This window comes from Thunnus maccoyii, chromosome 22 (genome assembly GCF_910596095.1).
Source record: "Thunnus maccoyii chromosome 22, fThuMac1.1, whole genome shotgun sequence".
In the NCBI taxonomy this organism is placed as follows: domain Eukaryota; kingdom Metazoa; phylum Chordata; class Actinopteri; order Scombriformes; family Scombridae; genus Thunnus; species Thunnus maccoyii.
Genome location: NC_056554.1, coordinates 3,582,982 through 3,605,462, shown reverse-complemented (window position 1 = coordinate 3,605,462; position 22,481 = coordinate 3,582,982). Strand labels below are relative to the sequence as shown.

Genomic DNA, 22,481 nt, shown 5'->3' with positions numbered 1-22,481 from the left:
TTCTGCAAACCACAGAAACGTTGAATATATATACGTTTCAACACATGTAATACATATTATATCAACATTTCTACAAACGTAGCACATTAACATTTCTACCTGTTGAATAATGATGTTTTATGGTGTGACAACGCTGTGGTTAAGGTCTGGTTAGGTTTAGGCACAAAGAGCACTTGGTTAGGGTTAGGGAAAGATCATGGTTTGGGTTAAAATAAAACAAAAAATATAAATAAAAACAGCCGATGTCTCACTAAAAACAATCGGTTTTCGCGACAGAAAAAATGGCTGCAAAAGTCCTGACGTCTTGCTAAAAACACCCGCTTTTGTCGGTTGAAACAGGAAGCGGGCATTGGTTTCAAGGTGGTCTTGAACTGAACTCTCTGCTAATTTCCAACATGCTGCCAAGAAACTTACTAACCATCCACCGACCCCTCCTCCTGCTAATAGGAAAGATCAGCTCATATAGATCACATGTGAACTATATCACCTTACAAATGCTGAGATGATACATATTTTGGGAATGTTGAAATGATACGTTTGGTAGAAATGTTGATATGATATGTATTACACATGATTAAACGTAGATATTCAACGTTTCTGTGGTTTGCAGAAACGTACAATGCCAACGTTTTATTCTGGCGACCAGGTTGCCCATCTGAATGTTACAAGGCTGCAAATCAATACAAAACTCCAGGTTCTTAGTTTAACCAAACTACATCCAAATAAGTCACTTTAATGAACTCCATACATGTTTTATTTCTCTCTCTGTTATCCATCTTCCTCAAATTCTCTCAAGCACCACTCATGTAGAAATGCAATAGGAGAGGTTCAATGACTCCTCTAAAATGAAGATATTTCAGATGTTTTCTCAAGCAAACCATTTCAATGATCCTATGGTAGTAAGATTATTTCTAAAGGGTAACATGCAATCAGCTGTAGTTCAGTAAAACTAAAACAACAAATCACATCCTCCACTCTTGTTTTACATGTCTGTCTCTCACTTTGTTCCCACATTTACTAGACTCTCACTTTGCAGCCAACAATACACACATGCAAACACAAGAGTGCAGTGTTGCATTTTAATTCTCACACACAGATACGTGGAGAGCTCAGCATGTATGCAATATGAAACACAGTATGTGCTCATGCAGTCATTCATAATTCACTATAATCCCACTATGTATCTGTATATTCTTTAGTTGTGTGTAATTATTTAGACCTGACATATTTACAGAGGTTTGGTGTGACGTTCACAACCATGTTTGTAGGAGCACATAGTTTGTCCAATGGTGTGGAAAATAACAGAGGTGCTCAGTCACATGACATGTTCCTGTCATCATCTGACAACAAACTAACTACATTTACTCAAATACTGTACTTCAGTACAATTTTGAGGTACTTGTACTTTACTTGAATGTTTCCATTTTTAGCCACTTGTACTCCACAATATTTGAGGAAATATTATACATTTATTTAACACCTATAGTCACTAGTTACTTTACAGAATATTTTATTTAACATAAAAACACTCATGATATGAAATACAACACATTAAAGATTAAACCAGTGTTTCACTTGTCTTTTAACCTCTTTCCTCTCCCATCAATCATCTCACGACCCCTCAGATTTATCTTGGGACCCTTTGGAGCTGCCCAACCCCTCGGTTGGGAACCACTGGACTTAACTACCTACAGTTAAGTTTCCTGTATATAAAGTAGTTCAAACTAGCTCCACCTTAACCAGCTACAACAATAAAATGTTGTTCACACACTGATGCATCAGTATTAATAATCTAATAATGTCATATTAACGTCACTGCACAACCACAATTTTCACTTGTTATACTTCTACTACGTTTTACTCATCATACTTATGTTATATTGTAGTATTGCTGCTTTGAAGTAAAGGATGTAAAAACTTCTTCCTCCACTGGCTGTCATGGAGGGAATGTGAAGTGGCTACATTTTGCTGTGTCAGCCTATATTATCAGCCTATATCATATTATCTATATAAGATACTCACACTTTTTGATACATTTGTCAGTTGTGTCTTTTCTTAGTTCTCTTGCCTTTTGCTAAAGTGTTTTTGTTTGAGTGTAGCAACAGAAGTCTACAGATTTCAAAAGTTTGGATGGAAGGCCTTTGCAGACTACCAGTGCTCCCATTATCACCTAGATTACTTTATTATTCTGCAATGAATCACTGCCATAACTGTGTGTCTGTTGCTTTTATCAGGTTGGTTCACACACTGTAAACTTGAAGCCAAAGACTCATTTCATATGTTTTATTTGGAAGAAAAGTGACTTTGATTGAAACACTTCACACAGTAATATTGATGAGGAAGGATAAAACTCTTATATACAGGATGTAGTCAAGGTTACGGTTAAGATGATGATAGTGTATTGTTAGCAGATAGAGAATCAACATTCAACATGGATTACAGATAAGTAAAGCTGGGTTTTCATTTCAGAGCTCAGTCTTCTTTCTTTTTTTCTTCTTCTCTTCTTTTCCCTCCTTGTGGAAGACTTTCCCATCAGGCTGTTCTCTCCACTTCAGGGTGACTCCACTCACTCCTTGCTCCTTCAGTCTGTCCTGGAACTGGAAACACAAATGAAAACCATCTTGAAAACATCTTGTGATCACATGATAAACCTTTGTGTTATTGTTTTATGATCCTGATCTTAAAATAATTTATGGGAGAAATTGGTGTGGACTTTTCTCTTAAGAGGCAAAAACAATTTACAAAAGAAATTTTCCATGAACATGTGGAGACAGTTTGGATCATTTCATGTGATCATGAGATAATGATTGTACAGTCACAAGAAAATAAATTATTATCACACTGGAATAATCATTTGTTATATCAAGATCACAAAAGGATCAATAGTTTAATTAATTAATAATTATCTCTTTTGTATCAAAGGTCATGGCTGCTTTCTGTTCTGCACTACTGAGGTTTCTGTGGGTGCATAAAAATCTCTTTCTACACCTGCACACCTGCTCCCACATATGTCACCTTGAAACTGTTTGTAACACTTTCAGGGTGGATTTTGGAGACTTGCCTTTTTCAGGATGTTTGCTTTCACAGCAGGATCATTGAGATCCACAGAGGAGTCCTGCACCTTCATCCTCAGCTTAACTACCTGCCTCTTTACTGTTAGTGAGACACAGAATGAGAGGAGAAATTAATCATTCATCCTATTAGTTTTTTGATATTTACATTTTTTCATGTACATTCAAACATGATTTATGCTAAAGTTATGCAGCATTCTCTGGCTTCCACTGAAGGACAGTAAACCACTCACCAGGAGGGATGCTGTAGCAGACAAATGGAAATCTCTCTTCACAGGACATAAATGTCCATTGGTTTGATTCCTGCACACCACACATCATCGATCTGAGTGATCCTGAAACTGAATGTTTATCACCCCATGTGGTGAGTGAGTAGGGACTGCCATCAGACCAGTTATAAAGGAAGAAGTCAGGATCTCTGTACAGGCCGATCCATGGCCAGTCTTTCGTCAGCACCAAGTTGTGGATCTGCTGGTTCTCAGTGTTGTTCCTCACAGTGGCCAGGTCTATGAAGTTCTCCCTGCAGTACCTCTGAGCATTGGACCAGGTCATTCTTTCACTCATATAAACAAATTGAGGATCCAGCTGTGTTCCTGCAGTTAGTTTTGGGGGAAAGTGGAATTGTTGATATACTGAGTTTTTAAATAACATTTTAAAGCAGCTATAATCAATATTTTCATGTTAACAATGTATCAAATGATAACACGTAATGTCAGACATGTCGCTCGTAGTGATGAACCTACAGAGAATTATCACCAGACTGCAGCTCAGCTTTACAAAGCTTTATACTGAGCTTCTGCTCTTTACTGTTTTGGTTCACTCTCAGCGCTCTCACAGTGTTGTTTTCTGCCACAGCTGGTTCTAAAAACTCACTGTACACTACCTGCTCAGCATCAAGCTGCAAACACACACAGTTAACAACTAGCTGGTGAACATAGTGGAACATTTAGCAGCTAAAGAGCCAGATATTTCCCTCAGGAGTTGGTAGAGAGCAAAAACAGAACTATCAGAGAGTGAATATTGGACTTGATAATGTTGCTCCACAACTTCTGGATGTGTAAATAAGCAACAACAATGTTGTGTTCATCACATCTTTCCACTACTCCCAATTGGCCAAAAAATCTGTTAATGCAGGTTAAAGGAAGAAAACAGGCTTTGCTGTTACTTACCATTATAACAGATGAATGGATATTCAATTGCACAAGTATCATCCCACCATCTTCCACTGTTTCCAATGTTCACGCAAAACTGACCCCCGCCAAAGTCTGGCTCATTGTCATCAAGATTTTCCCAGTTCTTATATTCAGCTCCACTCCCTCTGTACCCATCTGACCACTTCCAATCAATGTTACTGTACAGACCAATCCAGACCTGACTAGCAGATGGAACTGTGTTGATGAGTTGGTTCATGTCTTCAGTGTTTTCAATGGTGGCCAGGTCTGTGTATGTCTCTCTGCAGTAGGTCTGAGCTTCAGTCCACTTCATGCGTTGAGCAACAAAGTGGTACTGATGGAGATGACATGTGGAGAAGATGGACCAGCCTGTGAGGAAAACAGGTATGACTTATTAACATCTTTTAACATGTAAGGGGCGAAAGTAAAAATTTTCATGCAGTGTTTTCAATATAATACAATAATAAGCACTGTGAGGCCTGATCAACTAATTCACTGACATGAGAGATAAAAGACACCCAGCAAGATCCTTTCCATCATGATGCTGCTCTGAGTACTGTATGTGGTGATGTTTACGACTAAAAGGAAACTCTACCTCTATATTAACTGTTGTTATGCAAATCCAGTCAACTTCAACACCAGCTTCTCTTCTCTATTTCTGACAGAATTCACTGATCTGATGCACTGTGCAGAAAGCACATTCATTTATGGATTTATCTTGAATTTGTTGTAGGCAGCGACATTTTCATTTTGAACACAAAGCCTCCCTGTGACTGTTCCAACAAGAAAAGTGAAGAATTAAAACAACTTGGTCGTATCAGGGTGTCTGCACACTTTTTGAAGTTAAATTTAATACTTTCTGAGACCTCAACAAATAAAATTTAAAACCCTTTCCTAAAAACATCGATGCTCACTAGAAGCAGGTGATCAATCACAATATTGATATGGATATATTTCCAATATTGGATGTAAAATCAGAGATAAAATGATTGGAATATAATGATCAAAATGTGATGAACTGTGCTCTACTTTCATGTATTCCATAAATCAACAACACTTCACACATCTATAAAAGAAACCTTACAAAACTCATTTTAGTAGCTTTTATTTATAATTTGTTTCAAAAGCCTAATATGGACGTCAGAAATGTGTCCTTGTCATGGACTTGTGGTTTTGGGACTCTTTGTGTTTGTTCTTTTGGTTTCCTGTGTTCTTGGTTTTTGCTCTTTCATCTTATTTGAATTGTTTCTTGGAAAGACTATTAGATTATTGGTAAGCTAGTAGTTCTGTGTTCCTAGGTTCATTTATTCAGAGACAGTTTGGTTTATGCTGGGTTGTTGAGTGTTTTCTGGGTTTTGTGTTTGTCACTCCTCCTGTGTTCATGTGCTCCTCCTCTCACCTGCCCTGCATCATCCTCGTCAGCCCTGCCCTGCTGCTAGTGTCTTACCCAGCCCTTTCAACTCCCAGCCTGCATTTGGGTCCAGCTGCTCTGCAATATATGACCTAGTCCTAGTACACATGAATACTGACAGGACCTCCTCATCTAATGTTTGTCCATTTATTAAGACTTATTTAGTTATACATGTTAAACTCTGCAGTTCTGGACACATTTGAAAAAAGTTCCATCCGTTTTAACAGTTAATCAAACAGAAACTGCTGAAGTGTCACCAGTTTAAAGTCTGCTCCTCTTCTGCTCTCAGTCCATTTGTGTTGCAGATTGACCGTTGCATCTCCGCACTATAACAGAGGGTAAATGTTGAACTAGAAACACAGTCAACCGCGTCATGGAGGCATTTGTGCCAGTGAAACTAAATTACAGGTAAACTCTGGCTCCAAATAAAGCTTCTTCTTCTAAGTTTTACATGTTACTGAAGTCATTACTAACTGCCAGTTCACTTCCTGGCTCTTAATTAAAAGGATATGTTCACATTTTTGAAAGTCAGTCTTAATACATGACTCACATGCTGTATTATGTCAGCTGTAATCATATCTGATCTCCACACTGGCTGTGACACAATTCCTTCAAAGTGCAACTACACTGTGAGAAATGGAGGCCAAAATCCACAGTCCTCCTTCTGTGCAGAATGCATTCTTAAACACCCTCCAGACATGTATTAAGACATATAAAAATACACTGCTGGGAACAACAATGTGTGACTGATACTGTTTTTCTGCTAAAGAAAAGTATAATTTTCTTGTTAAAATCAATAAAATATCATCTACTCCTCCCTCATTAAAAATTACAGATCTATGAATATGCAAATATATTTCATTTCAGAAGTTTTCCTGCTGGACACAAGACGTCTCCTACTTCACTGTAAAGATCATTGTCAGTGTTTGTGCACTGGAGGCTTCGAGTTTCCACATCACACCTGTGACATCACAAATAGTTTAAGTGGATATCGTACTGCAAGATTGTATATTTTGTTGTCACTGAAAATTTTACTCTTACTTTGAGTAACATGTTAATTAATGACATTTACTCATCATGTTGACAGAAAACATAATTGGGTCAACATTACATTTCCTGCTAAACATATTTGCTGGTGCAGTTTAATAGAATCTAAAAGTCACTTCTAGGAAACAGACTGTAGATAGGACATCAACATCCAACATGGCTTTCACATGAACAAAATAAAGACATAAAGCTTCATAAGGTTTTTTTTGCCACTCATCTCTTATGATTTACACACACACAGTGTTGTGTGTTTTACGACAGGAGTCCAATGAAATTCAAATGTTTGTTTTTGCTTCCCACAATGTTTCATCACTTTGTTCTCGAAGGCAATAAACTCATGTAAACACAAGAGGGCAGTGTTGCACTTTTATTCCCACACAGGTAACCTGTCATTTAAAATACTGTGTGTCTTCATCCAGTGATGACTTATTCAAAAGGTACAGTTACACAGTGATGACTTCCTATATGAATATTGTTGATGCATTTTTCTCAGTACTGGTAACACTGGTTAGTGCTTCTGTTGCCTTTTGCTGAAGGGTTCAGGACCAAAATGTTTCTTTTATAGATGTTTTTTTCTGCAGGAAATTCATCCACTTGCATTAAACCAACCAAGATCCAAAGTGTACTTTAAAACTGTGGCTTAAAAGTAGATAAAAAGTGTTAGGGTCGGGGGTGTGATTTCTTTATGTTATCCAGGTCATGATGGATGTAGGTATGATAGGCAGGGGATGACCAACGGCCGAGGATTTTGATGATGTTGTCAGGAATGCCTTGTCTAGAGGCGGTGGAAGCGGCTCCAATGTGGAATGAGTGTCCTGAGAACTGGTCTGGGGGTATTCCGCATCTGGCAAGTACTGAGCGCATGTGGTGATGGAACCAAAAACGTGTAGCTACCCTTCCCGTTTCCGTGATGAACAGGGGGTCTTGAGGGGAAGCTCGGTTGGCTAGTCTAGTGTTGATGTACTCGTGGATGGGTTCGTAAGGACTTATGTATGAATCTAGGCGGAAAAGGTAGATGGGTTGAGGTTGACCCGACTGGTTGGTCTTGTTGCGTTTGAGGTGGTAGATGAGTGTGTCTGAAGAGTGGAAAGAGATGACGGACAATGTGGCGTGTAGTGATGGATCAAAGGAGTAGGAAGGAGCTGTGATTTCTGAGCAGCGTAGGAAGCCAAAAAAGGCTGGTAAAAACATGGACTCCAGGGTTTTGTCTATGTGGGGAGACAAGTAGCCTGTGCGGAGTGTGTGAATGCATCGGACCAGAAGGTCCGACGTGAGGGGTGAACATTTTGGTGCGGGGTGCGGTTCCGCCTTGCGGAGACCTTTAATTAACATGTTAATATGAGAATGGGACAAGGCTGGGCATGGCGCTCCGGAAATCAATTTAACAAATAAATTGATTCCACTGAGGTAAGTCTGTATGGTGGAAGACTTGATCTTGAGTTGAGTGTGGGAGAATGTAATGAAGCAGGAGAGGGTAAGAATGTCCAGTGAAGGGAATGGGAGTCCGTGGGAGACGTGGAAGGCTTTTCAAGAAGTCAGGTGGCCATTCGGCAGAGAACCATCTGCCGCCGTAGTAACCGCCAAAGCCGACTGAAGGAGTGGCGTCGGTGTATAGCTGGAGACAGGGAGGGTGAAAAGAAGAAAGAGGGGGAAAAGGTTGGGTGTAACTCGTGGAGCTGCTGGGGCCCGCTGTTGTTTGTGCTGTCTGAGCAGCTGCCGTGGTTGGTGCGGGTGGAGGAGCAGCTGAGATGGCCGGGAGGGAAGGGGCAGCAGAGATAGGAGCCAGAGAGGAGGAAGGGATGCTGGGGTGATGGGATGTATATGCATGGGATGTAAGTGCAGCTGAAGAGAAAGTAGGAGGAGGAAATGGCTGTGGAGCAGAGAGAGCCTGCATAGGGTTAGAAGCAGACTGTACTGGAGAGGCTGAGGTTGCTGAGGAGGAAGGTGTGCGTGTGGCGGAGCGACGTGCCGTGACGTCACGGACGTCGTTGCGCGCGCGACACCGGGAACCCGGAAGATGGATGGGAGAGAGTGCTGTCCTGCAGGGAGTTTGTGTATAATTGAAACAGTCTTGCCTTGTTGTCGGTGCGGTGGAGGGGAATGTTATTTTGGCTGAGGAAATGCTTTAAGCGAGCGACGGTCCACTCGGACATGTTTGGGGCCGAGGAGCGGTCGATACGCTGGTGGCGAGGAGAGCGCTGCGCGCGGTAGCTGCTCCTCTTGGGCGGGCTCCGGGATCTCGAGCGAGGCTGGAGCGAGTGTCGGGAATGAGTAGCTTTCTTCGGACGCCGAGTACGGGACGTTCCCCTGGAGCCGCTGGGGAGCGAGGGCTCGACGATACTGTCGTCGACGGAGGATGAGGGCCAAGAGGCCGGGATGAGGGAAACCGAGGAGCGCAGGCGAGGCTGCCGGAAAGATCGGACACCGGGGGACTCCGGGACGTCGAACAAGTCCTCGTCCGCAGCGTTGAGGAGCAGTTCGAGGTCCATGATGTGAGTAAGAAAGTTTTTTAGTTTAGATGCTGGTGTGTCACAGGGTGCTTGCAAGCTGAGACAAAGGGGAGAGGAGCGGATATGGTGTGTCTAAATACCCTGTGGTGCGGAAATGGGATGCGTACAAGGCGTGGTCTTTGGTTCCCGAACTTTGTTTATAAGTCTATAAACTTCATATGTTTTAGTGGGAATTTTTACTTTCATTTTACTGATGCAGGTTGCATTTGGTATGTGTTGTCATGGTTTTCCAGGCTCTTCTCTTGGCAATTAGAGCTGTAAAAAATGTGTCTATGCACTCAATTTTGGTATGAATTTATGACTTATAAATTTTAGTGCACTGTGTTAAGTCAGTTGTGCTAATTCTGCTTTAAAAGATGGGAATGTTAATTCTGAATTTGTTTCAAGTCAGTTTATCACTCAATTTATCATGACCTATAGTACATAACTTATATTTTAAGCTCTATTTATTGGCGAGCTTCCATTTGCATTTACTTCCCTCACTTTTTGCATATGTTTTGATTTTCCAGGCTTTTCTCCTGGCAATTACAGCTGCAAGAAAAGCTGTGTCCATGCACTTCTGCTTTAATAAATTCAGAATGAACATTCCCATCTAATTGTTCAAGTCACTTTGTCATCCAATTTATCATATAATCTGTACATAAGTTGTATTTTAAGCTCGATATATTTTCAATGAAAGAAATGTCATTTTGAGAGCCTCTTGCTTTCCTGAATATGATGTAAATAAAATTGCACATGAATTAATGTCTGATTCAAGGATGTTTTATTTACTTTGAGTTAGTGACGTTTAGGTTCAAAACCATGTTAATTGCAGCCCCACGTGGTCTCTGATTAAATGGAGAGAAAACTGACATGATGGTTTACTGGCAAGTATCCTGCTGTACATGAAACAGGATTGATTTAATGTTGTTTCAATGTTGATTTGATGTTAAGTCAATAATTAAATTTAAGTTGAACTAACATTGATTTTGTTTCTGTCTTCATATATTTTTATATTGTTGAAATAACATTATTTCAGGATGCAAACCTGATGAAAAATCAATGTTAAATTTCAACATTGATTCAATGATAGTTTTGTTCATGCTATCTGAGTTAAGATAATGTTGGTACACAACTCAACAAAATATATTACAAAGGTCTAGTCATTTTTAAACAGTATAATGCGGAAAAGTTACATATTATTCTTTTAAATATTTCACTGACCTGAGAGATACAGGACACCCAACAAGATCCTTTCCATCATGATGCTGCTCTGAGGTCTCTGTGTGTCGATGTTCACTATTAAAAGGAAACTCTGCCTCTATATTAGCTGTTGTTAGGCAAATCTAGTCAAATACAACACCAGCTTCTCTTCTTTGTTAGGGGCAAAAGTCACAGTTCTGCTGTATTCTATATGCAAAAAGTAATGACACGTATGTAAATGTTTGTCTCCAACACATTGTAAAGTACCCACAGAGTATTTTTGAAGCTGTTGTTTCAGAGTCACACTTTGGTCGTGTGCAAAGGTGATGACTTGAAGGGATCAATTCATCTCAACTACAAAATATATATATTTTATTTCTCACTTACCTCCAGTCGTATCTAGTGTGCAGAGTTTCAGTTGTATTTCTCTTCTATACAGTAGAGGTGAATGGAATTTTTTGTTTGTTTGTTTTTTGGTGCTCACAGTGTTGAAAAAGTGACATTCAGATAATTCAGCAGCAACATCTCCCTCTGGAGTCTTCATTACTCCAAACAGAATTCACTGTGATTAGTTTTCATTGGGACTATTTCTTCAGTAGAAAGTAGTTCCAATGATACCTGTTCACAGAGAGGCTGGGCTGGATGTTTGAAATGTTTAAATGTGGTTAACACCTCTAATTAAAATTCCACCGATTCCAATGTGTATATACATCAGATGAAAATACACACATACATATATAAATAAATTGAGTAATATCAGTTCACAGGTTTAATAGGAGACAGTTCAACCAGATTTGGCTCATGGCTGCTATTTGTCTACCACTACTCTACTACATATTGTTGCCTTCAGGCAGCAGGAAGTCTTCTGAGCCTCTCACTTATACATATTGTAATTTTCACACATTGTAAACCTTGATCAGAAGTTTCTATCAAATCAGATGAGGAGTTGAAGTGGGTATAATGTTGCATTTTTGGGGTGGGACACATTTTCAGGAAGTGGAGCCACATGTGGCACAGTGCTAGAAAAGGGTCAGATATATTTGACTATATAACACCTTGAAATCAAGAAAACCTTTAAAAAAATACAAGCATGTGCTTTAATCTCTAAAAAACTGAACTGATGGTTTAAAGACATGTTTTATTTTTTCTAAAATGTGATTTTTGCCTCGAGACATAATTAGTGCAGTTAGTGTAAATGTTAAGACATTCTGAATGATGGTGATGTATTATTGTGTAAAATGATGATCTGGTTCATGTTTTTGCTATCTACTACTCACTGGCAATAACAGACACAAGTACATTTTATGGTCTAAAGGGTTGAATAGATGCATACAAATATATTGTATTTCTTATGCAAAGTGCAGAAAGTGTGATGATCATCTCTGGTTTACCAACAAACACAAGTGTTTCCTAAGATTCCACACAGGATGAGACTCCAGAAAATGAAAAAAAGGATGTACATGTACAGTGGGATCCAAAGTCTGAGACCTCTAGTCAAGATACTTCTATTGTGCATTTGTTCTGAATTTAAAACTATTTCTTTCATTACAAATAATTTGAAAAATGTACATAAATTTCAGAATATTTCAGTATTTCCTCCTTTTACTTTAATGACATCATGCACTCCAGCTGGCATGGACTCCACAAGTCTGTTGAAAACCTGATGAGCCTCGTTATCCCAGCAGGATTTGACAATGTTCCAAAGAGCTTCTTGTGATGTCACAGAAAGTTTGGCTTTCTCAGTCTTCAAGTGTCCCCATAAATGTTCAATGGGGTTGAGGTCAGGTGACTGTGGAGGAAAGTCCATGACAGTCAGGACTCCTTGGTCTTCTTTGGTCTTCAAGTGGTTCTTGCAAAGCTTTGAGGTGTGTTTGGGGTCATTATCCTGCTGCAGTATGAATCCTTCTCCACAAAGATACAAACCAGAGGGTACAGCATGTCTCTGAAGAATGGAGTGGTACTTCTCCAACATTAAGATTGATATATATTAATTACATATAGTATATCTTATGCATGTATTTGTGTGTGTGTGTGTGTGTGTGTGTGTGTGTGTGTGTGTGTGTGTGTGTGTGTGTGTGTGTGTGTGTGTGTGTGTCTCCGGGTCATTCACTGTCCCTCAGGTTGTGGCATGTTGATACATATTGGACAGCAAGATTTTGAGATCATTAAGCTCTTTGAAATTTCTGTGTGTGTATGTGTATACACACACACACACACACATATATAGTAAGTAAAACACTTTAAATACATCAACATAAATAAACAAAGGGAAGCTAGTATTTCCTTTCAACATTTACAAATAAATACTTGGTTTTGACCTTTTTGAACCCAAACTGAATCAGATTTTGAGTGAAAAGGAAACAAAGAGACTGGTGGTTGCTTGAAGAAGAAAGTTTGTGCACTAAACATGCTCCATAGAATAAAAGTTTCAAAAGGTTGCTATTTCTGTATGTTGTGGTACTTACAGTTTACTAAAACAGGCAACTTGTTCTGGTTCATGTGAATGCTATGCTTGTGTCCTCAACACGCTCTCAGACTGTATGAACAGTTTAAATAAATATAAACACAATTTCTTAAAAAGAAAAAAGAGGAAATAACATGAGACTGATGTGAGGGGTTGAGAGGTTTATGTGCTGTTCTTCTGCTCCCATTCCTGCAAAACAAACAAACAGAGACACACACTTAGTTTGCATGCTCCACATTTACATGGATTTGTCTTTGACATTATGAAGAAAGCAAACAAAACTTTATTTATATCATACATTTCATTCCAGGAAGAAGCACAATGTGCTTCACAGAGCTGAGCTACCACGGACGTTGCAGCCAAATATGCACATAATGTTGTACAATACAGAAAATAATAGAAGAAAATAGTTTTAGAAAATGAGCAAAAAAGATTATTTTTACAAACATTTTCAGCACTTGCCTACTCTAGCCTCAAACCTGTCAGAATAAATAAAAAAAATCTAAATAAAACTTGGCTTGATGAACATGTGCTGCAGGATTTCAATGATTTAAAGGGGAGTTTGTAGTGGATTAAATGTTCAAACCACAAACACAAACTTATTTTTATCCAAAAGTGAAAAAGATAGAATATCTTCACTTCTAGTCTTTATGAACTTTGTGCATGAGGAGACTCATGTTGAAACACGACTGCAAACACTGTATTTTGCATCAGTGACATCATCAGTGAGCACAGCAGTGGACCAATTTGAATTTTTAATTATTCAATGCTGTTAGTGCCATAAACAATATTCTATTCAGTCTCATTGTGTTGGTGCAGAAATCTCAATACCTGGACAAATACAACCAAAAGTATCTGCATGGCTACACAACACTAGAGACAAGTGAGAAAATATAGTTTTCCATATTAAAAACTGGCAGTTCAGGTAATGGACACAACTAAAAAAGGCCCTGATGAAGATGAGGGGCTCTGGTTTCAGAGCCAGTGGACAGTAAACCAGGATGAAGGGGCCTACCAACTGTCAGCTGCTGTCCTGAAACAGCTACCAGAGGTCAGTGTCCGGAGGTTCTCCACAATACAAATACAGTATTGTATTCATTCAGCAAGAAAACAGGAAATAAAACAGAGGATTCACCATTACCCACCAATATACCTTCAAATTCCTCCCACATCACAGACATAAAACATGAATTCATAATGTTTTTACACTATTTGTATTCATTCAGCAACAAAAAACTTTCTTTTATTTCCTTTAAACATTTACAAATAAATACTTGGTTTTGACCTTTTTGAACCCAAACTGAATCAGATTTTGAGTGAAAAGGAAACAAAGAGACTGGTGGTTGCTTGAAGAAGAAAGTTTGTGCACTAAACATGCTCCATAGTATAAAAGTTTCAAAAGGTTGTTATGTCTGTATGTTGTGGTACTTACAGTTTACTAAAACAGGCAACTTGTTCTGGTTCATGTGAATGCTATGCTTGTGTCCTCAACACGCTCTCAGACTGTATGAACAGTTTAAATAAATATAAACACAATTTCTTAAAGAAAAAAAGAGGAAATAACATGAGACTGATGTGAGGGGTTGAGAGGTTTATGTGCTGTTCTTCTGCTCTCATTCCTGCAAAACAAACAAACAGAGACACACACTTAGTTTGCATGCTCCACATTTACATGGATTTGACTTTGATATTATCAAGAAAGCAAACAAAACTTTATTTATATCATACATTTCATTCCAGGAAGAAGCACAATGTGCTTCACAGAGCTGAGCTACCACGAAAGTTGCAGCCAAATATGCACATAATGTTGTACAATACAGAAAATAATAGTAGAAAATAGTTTTGGAAAATGAGCAAAAAAGATTATTTTTACAAAGATTTTCAGCACTTGCCTACTCTAGCCTCAAACCTGTCAGAATGAATAAAAAAAATCTAAATAAAACTTGGCTTGATGAACATGTGCTGCAGGATTTCAATGATTTAAAGGGGAGTTTGTAGTGGATTAAATGTTCAAACCACAAAGTGAAAAAGATAGAATAGCTTCACTTCTAGTGTGTTGTGTTTGACACACTGCTCCTCCTCTCCTCCTCTCTCCACCCTGACACACAGCTTGGCGTGGCATTGCTGCCACAAGTGTGATGTTCTTCTTTCCCTATTTGCTGATTCATATACTAGTTATTGTGACTTAACACAGTTTCCAGTACTACAGGTACTACACCGGTCATAAAAAATATAGTAAAAATTAGTAATTATTATTTTCAGGGATTTGATCCCATTCAGCCACAAGAGCATTGGTGAGATCCAACACTGATGTTGGGTGATAAGACGATGTGTTAATTCCACTCAAAGTGGGAAAATGTCCTCATGAACTTTGTGCATGAGGGGACTCATGTTGAAACAGGACTGCTAAAACTGTCCCAGTATATTGCAAACCATTATACATCAGTCTGGTTCCAGTCTACATTGTGAGCTCTGACCTTGGTCTTCCTGAGGACGTGTCCCCGGACTGGTGAGGCCTTCTGGCCGCCCTGCTGCCGACGGAGCAGTGAGGCACTGTTGACCAGCAGGGAGCAGGACTCAGCGTCACTGGTGTCACAGCTGGAGAATGGAGAAGACTCCTGGGTCTGTCACAACATTACCGGTGACTACAAACACACACACACACACACACACACACACACACACACACACACACACACACACACATACACACACACACACACACACACAGAAAAATTGGACAGCTAATGGTGGCATGCAGGACCTTGGTTTTGTCATTTAACAACAAGCACTTTTTCAACAGAAGTCTATGTGTTTTACCAGCAGCAGCCTCCACAGCAGTGCGCAGGTCTCTCCTCTCCTTCTTCAGATGGGTCAGATGGTTCCTGATCTCCTGCTTCTTCTTCATCAGTTCTTCCTCTTTGGCCTGCAGCTGCTTGGTGTCGGCCGCCATGCGGTTTTTCCCATACTTAAGCTGCTCCGCATGTCAAAATCAACGACTGGGTGTGAAGATACTGAATGCAAGAGGCTGGTGTCCAAAAATGATGAAATTGCTGAATCATCTGCCTGTTTGTGTTTGTGCTGCCAGTGTTGAAATCATAAAGACGAGGGTCACACACTCTGCTCTGGTTTAGATACACATTTTAATGCACAGGAAGTCAGAAGAAACTCTTTCTATCTTGACAGCCATGTATTTTACAAACTTTGACATTGAACCTGTTATATTAGGTTATCCCATTCAACTGACCTTCACATAACTAAGATGAATTTGCTCTGAGGTGAATTTGGGTAAATTAAGACTCTTTTCATACTAAACGACATGACTGACAGAGTTATAGATTCAAAGTGCTAATGTCTGTTTACTCCAACACAAAAAAAATTGAACAAATTTAACAGTCTCATACTGTAGATATTTTACCAAGGAAACTAAGTGACTAGTCAATACATAGAAGAAAAAAATCAAGGGATCTGAAATCTGTAACAACTTTCTCTCTATTCAAGACTTGATCCACAATGCTGTTAGCAAACTTCAAACTTCTGACCAAAACTGAACTTGAAAAAAATTTGGTTGTTACTTGCAATTCTTAAAAGTGAAATCAAAATAAATTTCATACTAGATTCAGAAATAAAATGCTATTGAACCCCTACTCTAATAATCTGACCTCTGGACTCGAGGCCAAAAGACCCCTTAGACCCTTTATGCGATGCTGCATTCTCCATGAAATCTGACAGCAAGATTTTCCAGGAAAGCAAGGCCCCAAACCAACATGTGGGAAAAAAGGAAAAGAGAGCATAGCCTTGATTATTAGGACACTGGTAAGACATGAACTGCCCAGAAACCCACTGAACTCACAGCCACAGCCTTAAGCTGTCATTAATTACACCAGGACTAAGGGTGTAACGGTATGTGTATTCATCCTGAACCGTCACAGTACAGACATTACAGTTCTGTGCATCCAGTTGTACAAAATCCACTTCCTATGTCCAATGTGAGGAGCAATAACTCTAGAGCCCGAGTTCCATCCAGAACGTTTTGGCAGCGCACCACTAGCATGCTCATTGGTATGAGCTGTCAGAATGACAAATGAGAAACCCATAATACTGAGGAATTGCAACACTACCATTAAAATATGTGCTTTTATCTCCTTAATGAAACAATACCATGTCCCCCCCCCCTCTCTGTGACGGTCGGCTTTTCACTCTGCCTTTGAGTGAAGTTGTTCTGAACAACTATTTGATTTCTGACATGTTCAGACAGCACGTCATAAGAACCAGTTCTGAGAGAGAAACATTAAGTTAAAATGTATTAAAGGAAACGTTCTGCTAATAAACATTGTACATCATCTAGGTTTTGAACCATTAGCAGCGGGGGGAAATATATATTACATTCTGTTGTAATCTTTAATGTTACTCTTACCTGTCCAGCAGAAATCAGGGAGGGGACCTGCTCCCTATGTAGATATAAAGGGTTCATTCTAAGGTAACAAAAACACAACAATTATTATTTTCAGTGGATTAGACACTAATTAAAACATACTCATACATATTATATATTAAAGTCTGTTCTTAAGTCTGTTTAAGGCGCGTTGTTCATTATTACATCATTATCATTTGTGTCAAACAAAAGGCCACTAAACACAGCTCCCATCTAAATGTTACAAGGCTGCAAATCAATACAAAACTCCAGGTTCTTAGTTTAACCAAACTACATCCAAATAAGTCACTTTAATGAACTCAATACATGTTTTATTTCTCTCTCTGTTATCTGTCTTCCTCAAATTCTCTCAAGCATCTCATGTAGAAATGCAATAGGACTCAGTAAATCATTACCAACAAAGAGAGAAATACAGGAGAGGTTCAATGACTCCTCTAAAATGAAGATATTTCAGATGTTTTCTCAAGCAAACCATTTAAATCATGGATCTCAATCTTGTGGCGCGCGGGCTGATATTTTGTGGCCCCCACCTTGATATGAAAGTTTAATGTTAGTGCGGCCCGTGAGTTTTATATGAATGGCACTTTACTGTGTTGTGTGTGGAAGGTCCCTTTATTGCACAAGCTGGAGCTGAACGAACTTTAGGGTAAAATTAGGGGTAAAGTCGTTTAAAATATCCACAGCAGCCGTGCCTAATGATCAGCTGTTGGAGAGCCTGTTATTCTCACTGAGGTCATTTTTTGGCTCACTGTGACAGCAAATGAGGCTCGTGCATGTGATTCCACAGTGTGTGACATTAAAAAAAAGAACCAGGTGTATCTGCGTCTTTATAAGTCTGGCAGATAATAATGTATATGCATATTTCTGTCACATAATGCCACGTTGTGAAGTGAATTAAAAGTTAATATTTACGTTTTCATGAACACACTTATGTTCATCCGACAGAGATCATAAACACAGAGTGTAACAAAACACCGTACAGCTGATGTTGCTGTGCCATACGTCATATTTGATTTGACAACGCCGCTAGCTTCGCAGCGCCAGCTGCATCCATGGAGTTATTATAGAAAATAAAAGCCAATAAATAACGCCTCCATGGCTGCAAACCATGGGATGCAGCCATGGAGGTGCAAACCATGGGATAATGGTGTCCCACTGTCCCGGCTTCATGTTCTCCACGTTTGCTCTGCAATGATCTGACATTCATGGACAAATTATTCGAAAAAATCTTTTGGGTGAATGGAATGTACTGAATCATTTGCGGAAAGAGATTTATTCCTCAAAACATTTTACTCTATAGTTAATGCCTTGCACAATAACCATTATAAAGATATTTCTTTATGATGCCATTTGTTTCACTTGTTTCTATGACGACGTTTACAACAACAAAAGCACGGCGGATAATGAACAAGCCGGTATTAGTCGCCTTTTTTTGCGCCAGCTATCCTAGCCTGCGCCTGCTAAGCTTTTTTTGTGGAATACCTGATGCGGCCCAGCCTCAACCAGACTCTGCCTCCAGCGGCCCCCAGGTAATTTGAGTTTGAGACCCCTGATTTAAATGATCCTATGGTAGTAAGATTATTTCTAAGGGGTAACATGCAATCAGCTGTAGTTCAGTAAAACTACAACAACAAATCACATCCTCCCCTCTTGTTTTACATGTCTGTCTCTCACTTTGTTCCCACATTCACTTGACTCTCACTTTGAAGCCAACAATACACACATGCAAACACAAGAGTGCAGTGTTGCATTTTAATTCTCACACACAGATACGTGGAGAGCTCAGCATGTATGCAATATGAAACACAGTATGTGCTCATGCAGTCATTCATAATTCACTATAATCCCACTATGTATCTGTATATTCTTTAGTTGTGTGTAATTATTTAGACCTGACATATTTACAGAGGTTTGGTGTGACGTTCACAACCATGTTTGTAGGAGCACATAGTTTGTCCAATGGTGCGTAAAATAACAGAGGTGCTCAGTCACATGACATGTTCCTGTCTTCATCTGACAACAAACTAACTACATTTACTCAAATACTGTACTTCAGTACAATTTTGAGGTACTTGTACTTTACTTGAATGTTTCCATTTTTAGCCACTTGTACTCCACAATATTTGAGGAAATATTATACATTTATTTAACACCTATAGTCACTAGTTACTGTACAGAATATTTTATTTAACATAAAAACACTCATGATATAAAATACAACACATTAAAGATTAAACCAGTGTTTCACTTGTCTTTTAACCTCTTTCCTCTCCCATCAATCATCTCACGACCCCTCAGATTTATCTTGGGACCCTTTGGAGGGGCCCAACCCCTCGGTTGGGAACCACTGGACTTAACTACCTACAGTTAAGTTTGCTGTATATAAAGTAGTTCAAACTAGCTCCACCTTAACCAGCTACAACAATAAAATGTTGTTCACACACTGATGCATCAGTATTAATAATCTAATAATGTCATATTAACGTCACTGCACAACCACTATTTTCACTTATACTTCAACTACGTTTCACTCATCATACTTATGTTATATTGTAGTATTGCTGCTTTGAAGTAAAGGATGTAAAAACTTCTTCCTCCACTGGCTGTCATGGAGGGAATGTGAAGTGGATACATTTTGCTGTGTCAGCCTATATTATCAGCCTATATCATATTATCTATATAAGATACTCACACTTTTTGATACATTTGTCAGTTGTGTCTTTTCTTAGTACTCTTGCCTTTTGCTAAAGTGTTTTTGTTTGAGTGCAGCAACAGAAGTCTACAGATTTCAAAAGTTTGGATGGAAGGCCTTTGCAGACTACCAGTGCTCCCATTATCACCTAGATTACTTTATTATTCTGCAATAAATCACTGCCATAACTGTGTGTCTGTTGCTTTTATCAGGTTGGTTCACACACTGTAAACTTGAAGCCAAAGACTCATCTCATATGTTTTATTTGGAAGAAAAGTGACTTTGATTGAAACACTTCACACAGTAATATTGATGAGGAAGGATAAAACTCTTCTATACAGGATGTAGTCAAGGTTACGGTTAAGCTGATGATAGTATATTGTTAGCAGATAGAGAATCAACATTCAACATGGATTACAGATAAGTAAAGCTGGGTTTTCATTTCAGAGCTCAGTCTTCTTTCTTTTTTTCTTCTTCTCTTCTTTTCCCTCCTTGTGGAAGACTTTCCCATCAGGCTGTTCTCTCCACTTCAGGGTGACTCCACTCACTCCTTGCTCCTTCAGTCTGTCCTGGAACTGGGAAACACAAATGGAAGCCATTTTGAAACATTCATCCCCCCTATTGTGTTGTTGTTGTGTCTAAAACCCCCCACTGGTTTTTAGATATAATCAAACTTCATAGTGGCAAAACACATCAAGCAGAATAAGCATGTAAACAAGTATTCTAGACCTGTTTGAGACACCCCCAGCCCCTAACCCAGTCTGGATTTTGGAGACTTGCCTTTTTCAGGATGTTTGCTTTCACAGCAGGGTCATTGAGATCCACAGAGGAGTCCTGCACCTTCATCCTCAGCTTAACTACCCACCTCTTTACTGGTGCTGAGACACAGAATGAGAGGAGAAATGAATCATTCATTTGCTGTCCTATTAGTTCTGTGATATTTACACTTTTTCGTGTACATTCAAACATGATTTATGCTAAAGTTATGCAGCATTCTCTGGCTTCCACTGAAGGACAGTAAACCACTCACCAGGAGGGATGCTGTAGCAGACAAATGGAAATCTCTCTTCACAGGACTTAAATGTCCATTGGTTTGATTCCTGCACACCACACATCATTTTCATGAGTGATCCTGAAACTGAACCACTCCAACTGTTGAACGAGTAGGCACTGCCATCAGACCAGTTAATGTCAGGATCTCTGTACAGGCCGATCCATGTCCAGTATGTACCTGGCAAGTTCATGACCTCCTGGTTCTCAGTGTTGTTCCTCACAGTGGCCAGGTCTGTGAAGTTCTCCCTGCAGTACCTCTGAGCATTGGACCAGTTCATTGGTTGATTCACAAAAACAAATTGAGGATCCAGCTGTGTTCCTGCAGATAAATTATTGAGGAAAATGAATCTTTGATTTAAAGTTCTGAACTTCAATGTAATCATTATTAGAGAAGAAATGATGCTTAGCTGGGTACTTACCATTATAACAGACGAAATAATGTTCATGTGTACAAGAATGAATGTCCCATGAGGGACGACTGTTTACAATAACTACACCGAGTTTATCAGTGCCTAAACTTGGTTGATTGGATGCCCAGTTCCTATATTCAGCTCCACTCCCATCTGACCACTTCCAATCAATGACTCTGTACAGGCCAATCCAGACCTGACTGTTATTACCAGCAGATGAAACTGTGTTGATGAGTTGGTTCATGTCTTCAGTGTTTTCAATGGTGACCAGGTCTGTGTATGTCTCTCTGCAGTAGGTCTGAGCTTCAGTCCACTTCATGCGTTGAGCAACAAAGTGGTACTGATGGAGACAACATGTGGAGAAGATGGACCAGCCTGTGAGGAAAACACCACTTTTTAACATGTAAGGTGACTCTAACATTTTGTAATTATTACAGTAAAATGAAATTTTACTATATAATACTAATAATACGTCTGATGACTGAAATCCTTTATCCAATTAAAAGATCTAAAACCAAGGTCTAAAAAATGTATCATAAAAATGTGGCTTAAAACAAGATACAATTCAATTCATGACAGCTTCTACCAGACAACAAAAACACTGACGTACGCAAAAAGGGGATATGATGCTATTAATTGCTAATCAAATGAAACAGACCCTTACCTTGACTGAAATTACAGATTTCTCTGGGTTTGAACACAACTCAACAAAATATATAACAAAGGTCTAGTCATTTTTAGACATTAGAATGTGGAAAAATTACATATTATACCTTTAAATATTTCACTGACCTGAGAGATACAGGACACTCAACAAAATCCTTTCCATCATGATGCTGCTCTGATGCTGCTCTGAGGTCTCTGTGTGTCGATGTTTACTCTTAAAAGGAAACTCTGCCTCTATATTAGCTGTTGTTAGGCAAATCTAGTCAAATACAACACCAGCTTCTCTTCTCTGTTAGGGGCAAAAGTTACTGGTCTGTTGCATTCTGTATGCAAAAAGTATCACATATGTAAATGTTTGTCTCCAAAAC

At 39.1% G+C, this 22,481-nt stretch overlaps 1 protein-coding gene across 1 annotated transcript; it reads right to left on the bottom strand.

Annotated features, from left to right (window-relative positions):
• Nucleotides 1-3,037: 3,037 nt before the first annotated feature.
• LOC121889871 (macrophage mannose receptor 1-like) lies at nucleotides 3,038-22,166 on the bottom strand. The gene is made up of 10 exons (XM_042402094.1): nucleotides 21,457-22,166; nucleotides 21,015-21,356; nucleotides 20,765-20,862; nucleotides 20,449-20,559; nucleotides 15,650-15,831; nucleotides 15,335-15,455; nucleotides 10,415-10,472; nucleotides 4,241-4,612; nucleotides 3,428-3,664; nucleotides 3,038-3,153 (listed from the first exon to the last, which is right to left on the bottom strand). Exons 1-10 carry the CDS (start codon nucleotides 21,866-21,868, stop codon nucleotides 3,038-3,040), a joined length of 2,049 nt encoding a protein of 682 aa, XP_042258028.1. The 5' UTR covers nucleotides 21,869-22,166.
• Between the last annotated feature and the right edge of the window lie 315 nt (nucleotides 22,167-22,481).

What these genes read in the sequence shown, in the direction of transcription:
- LOC121889871 (XM_042402094.1), bottom strand. Translation starts at nt 21,868, where the DNA reads ATGTTAGAGTCACCTTACATGTTAAAAAGTGGTGTTTTCCTCACAGGC. An exon ending in CATAGACTTCTGTTGAAAAA is followed by an intron (nt 15,456 to 15,649) that starts GTGCTTGTTGTT and finishes TCCATTCTCCAG; the next exon opens with CTGTGACACCAGTGACGCTG. An exon ending in TCCATTCATCTGTTATAATG is followed by an intron (nt 3,665 to 4,240) that starts GTAAGTAACAGC and finishes AACTAACTGCAG; the next exon opens with GAACACAGCTGGATCCTCAA.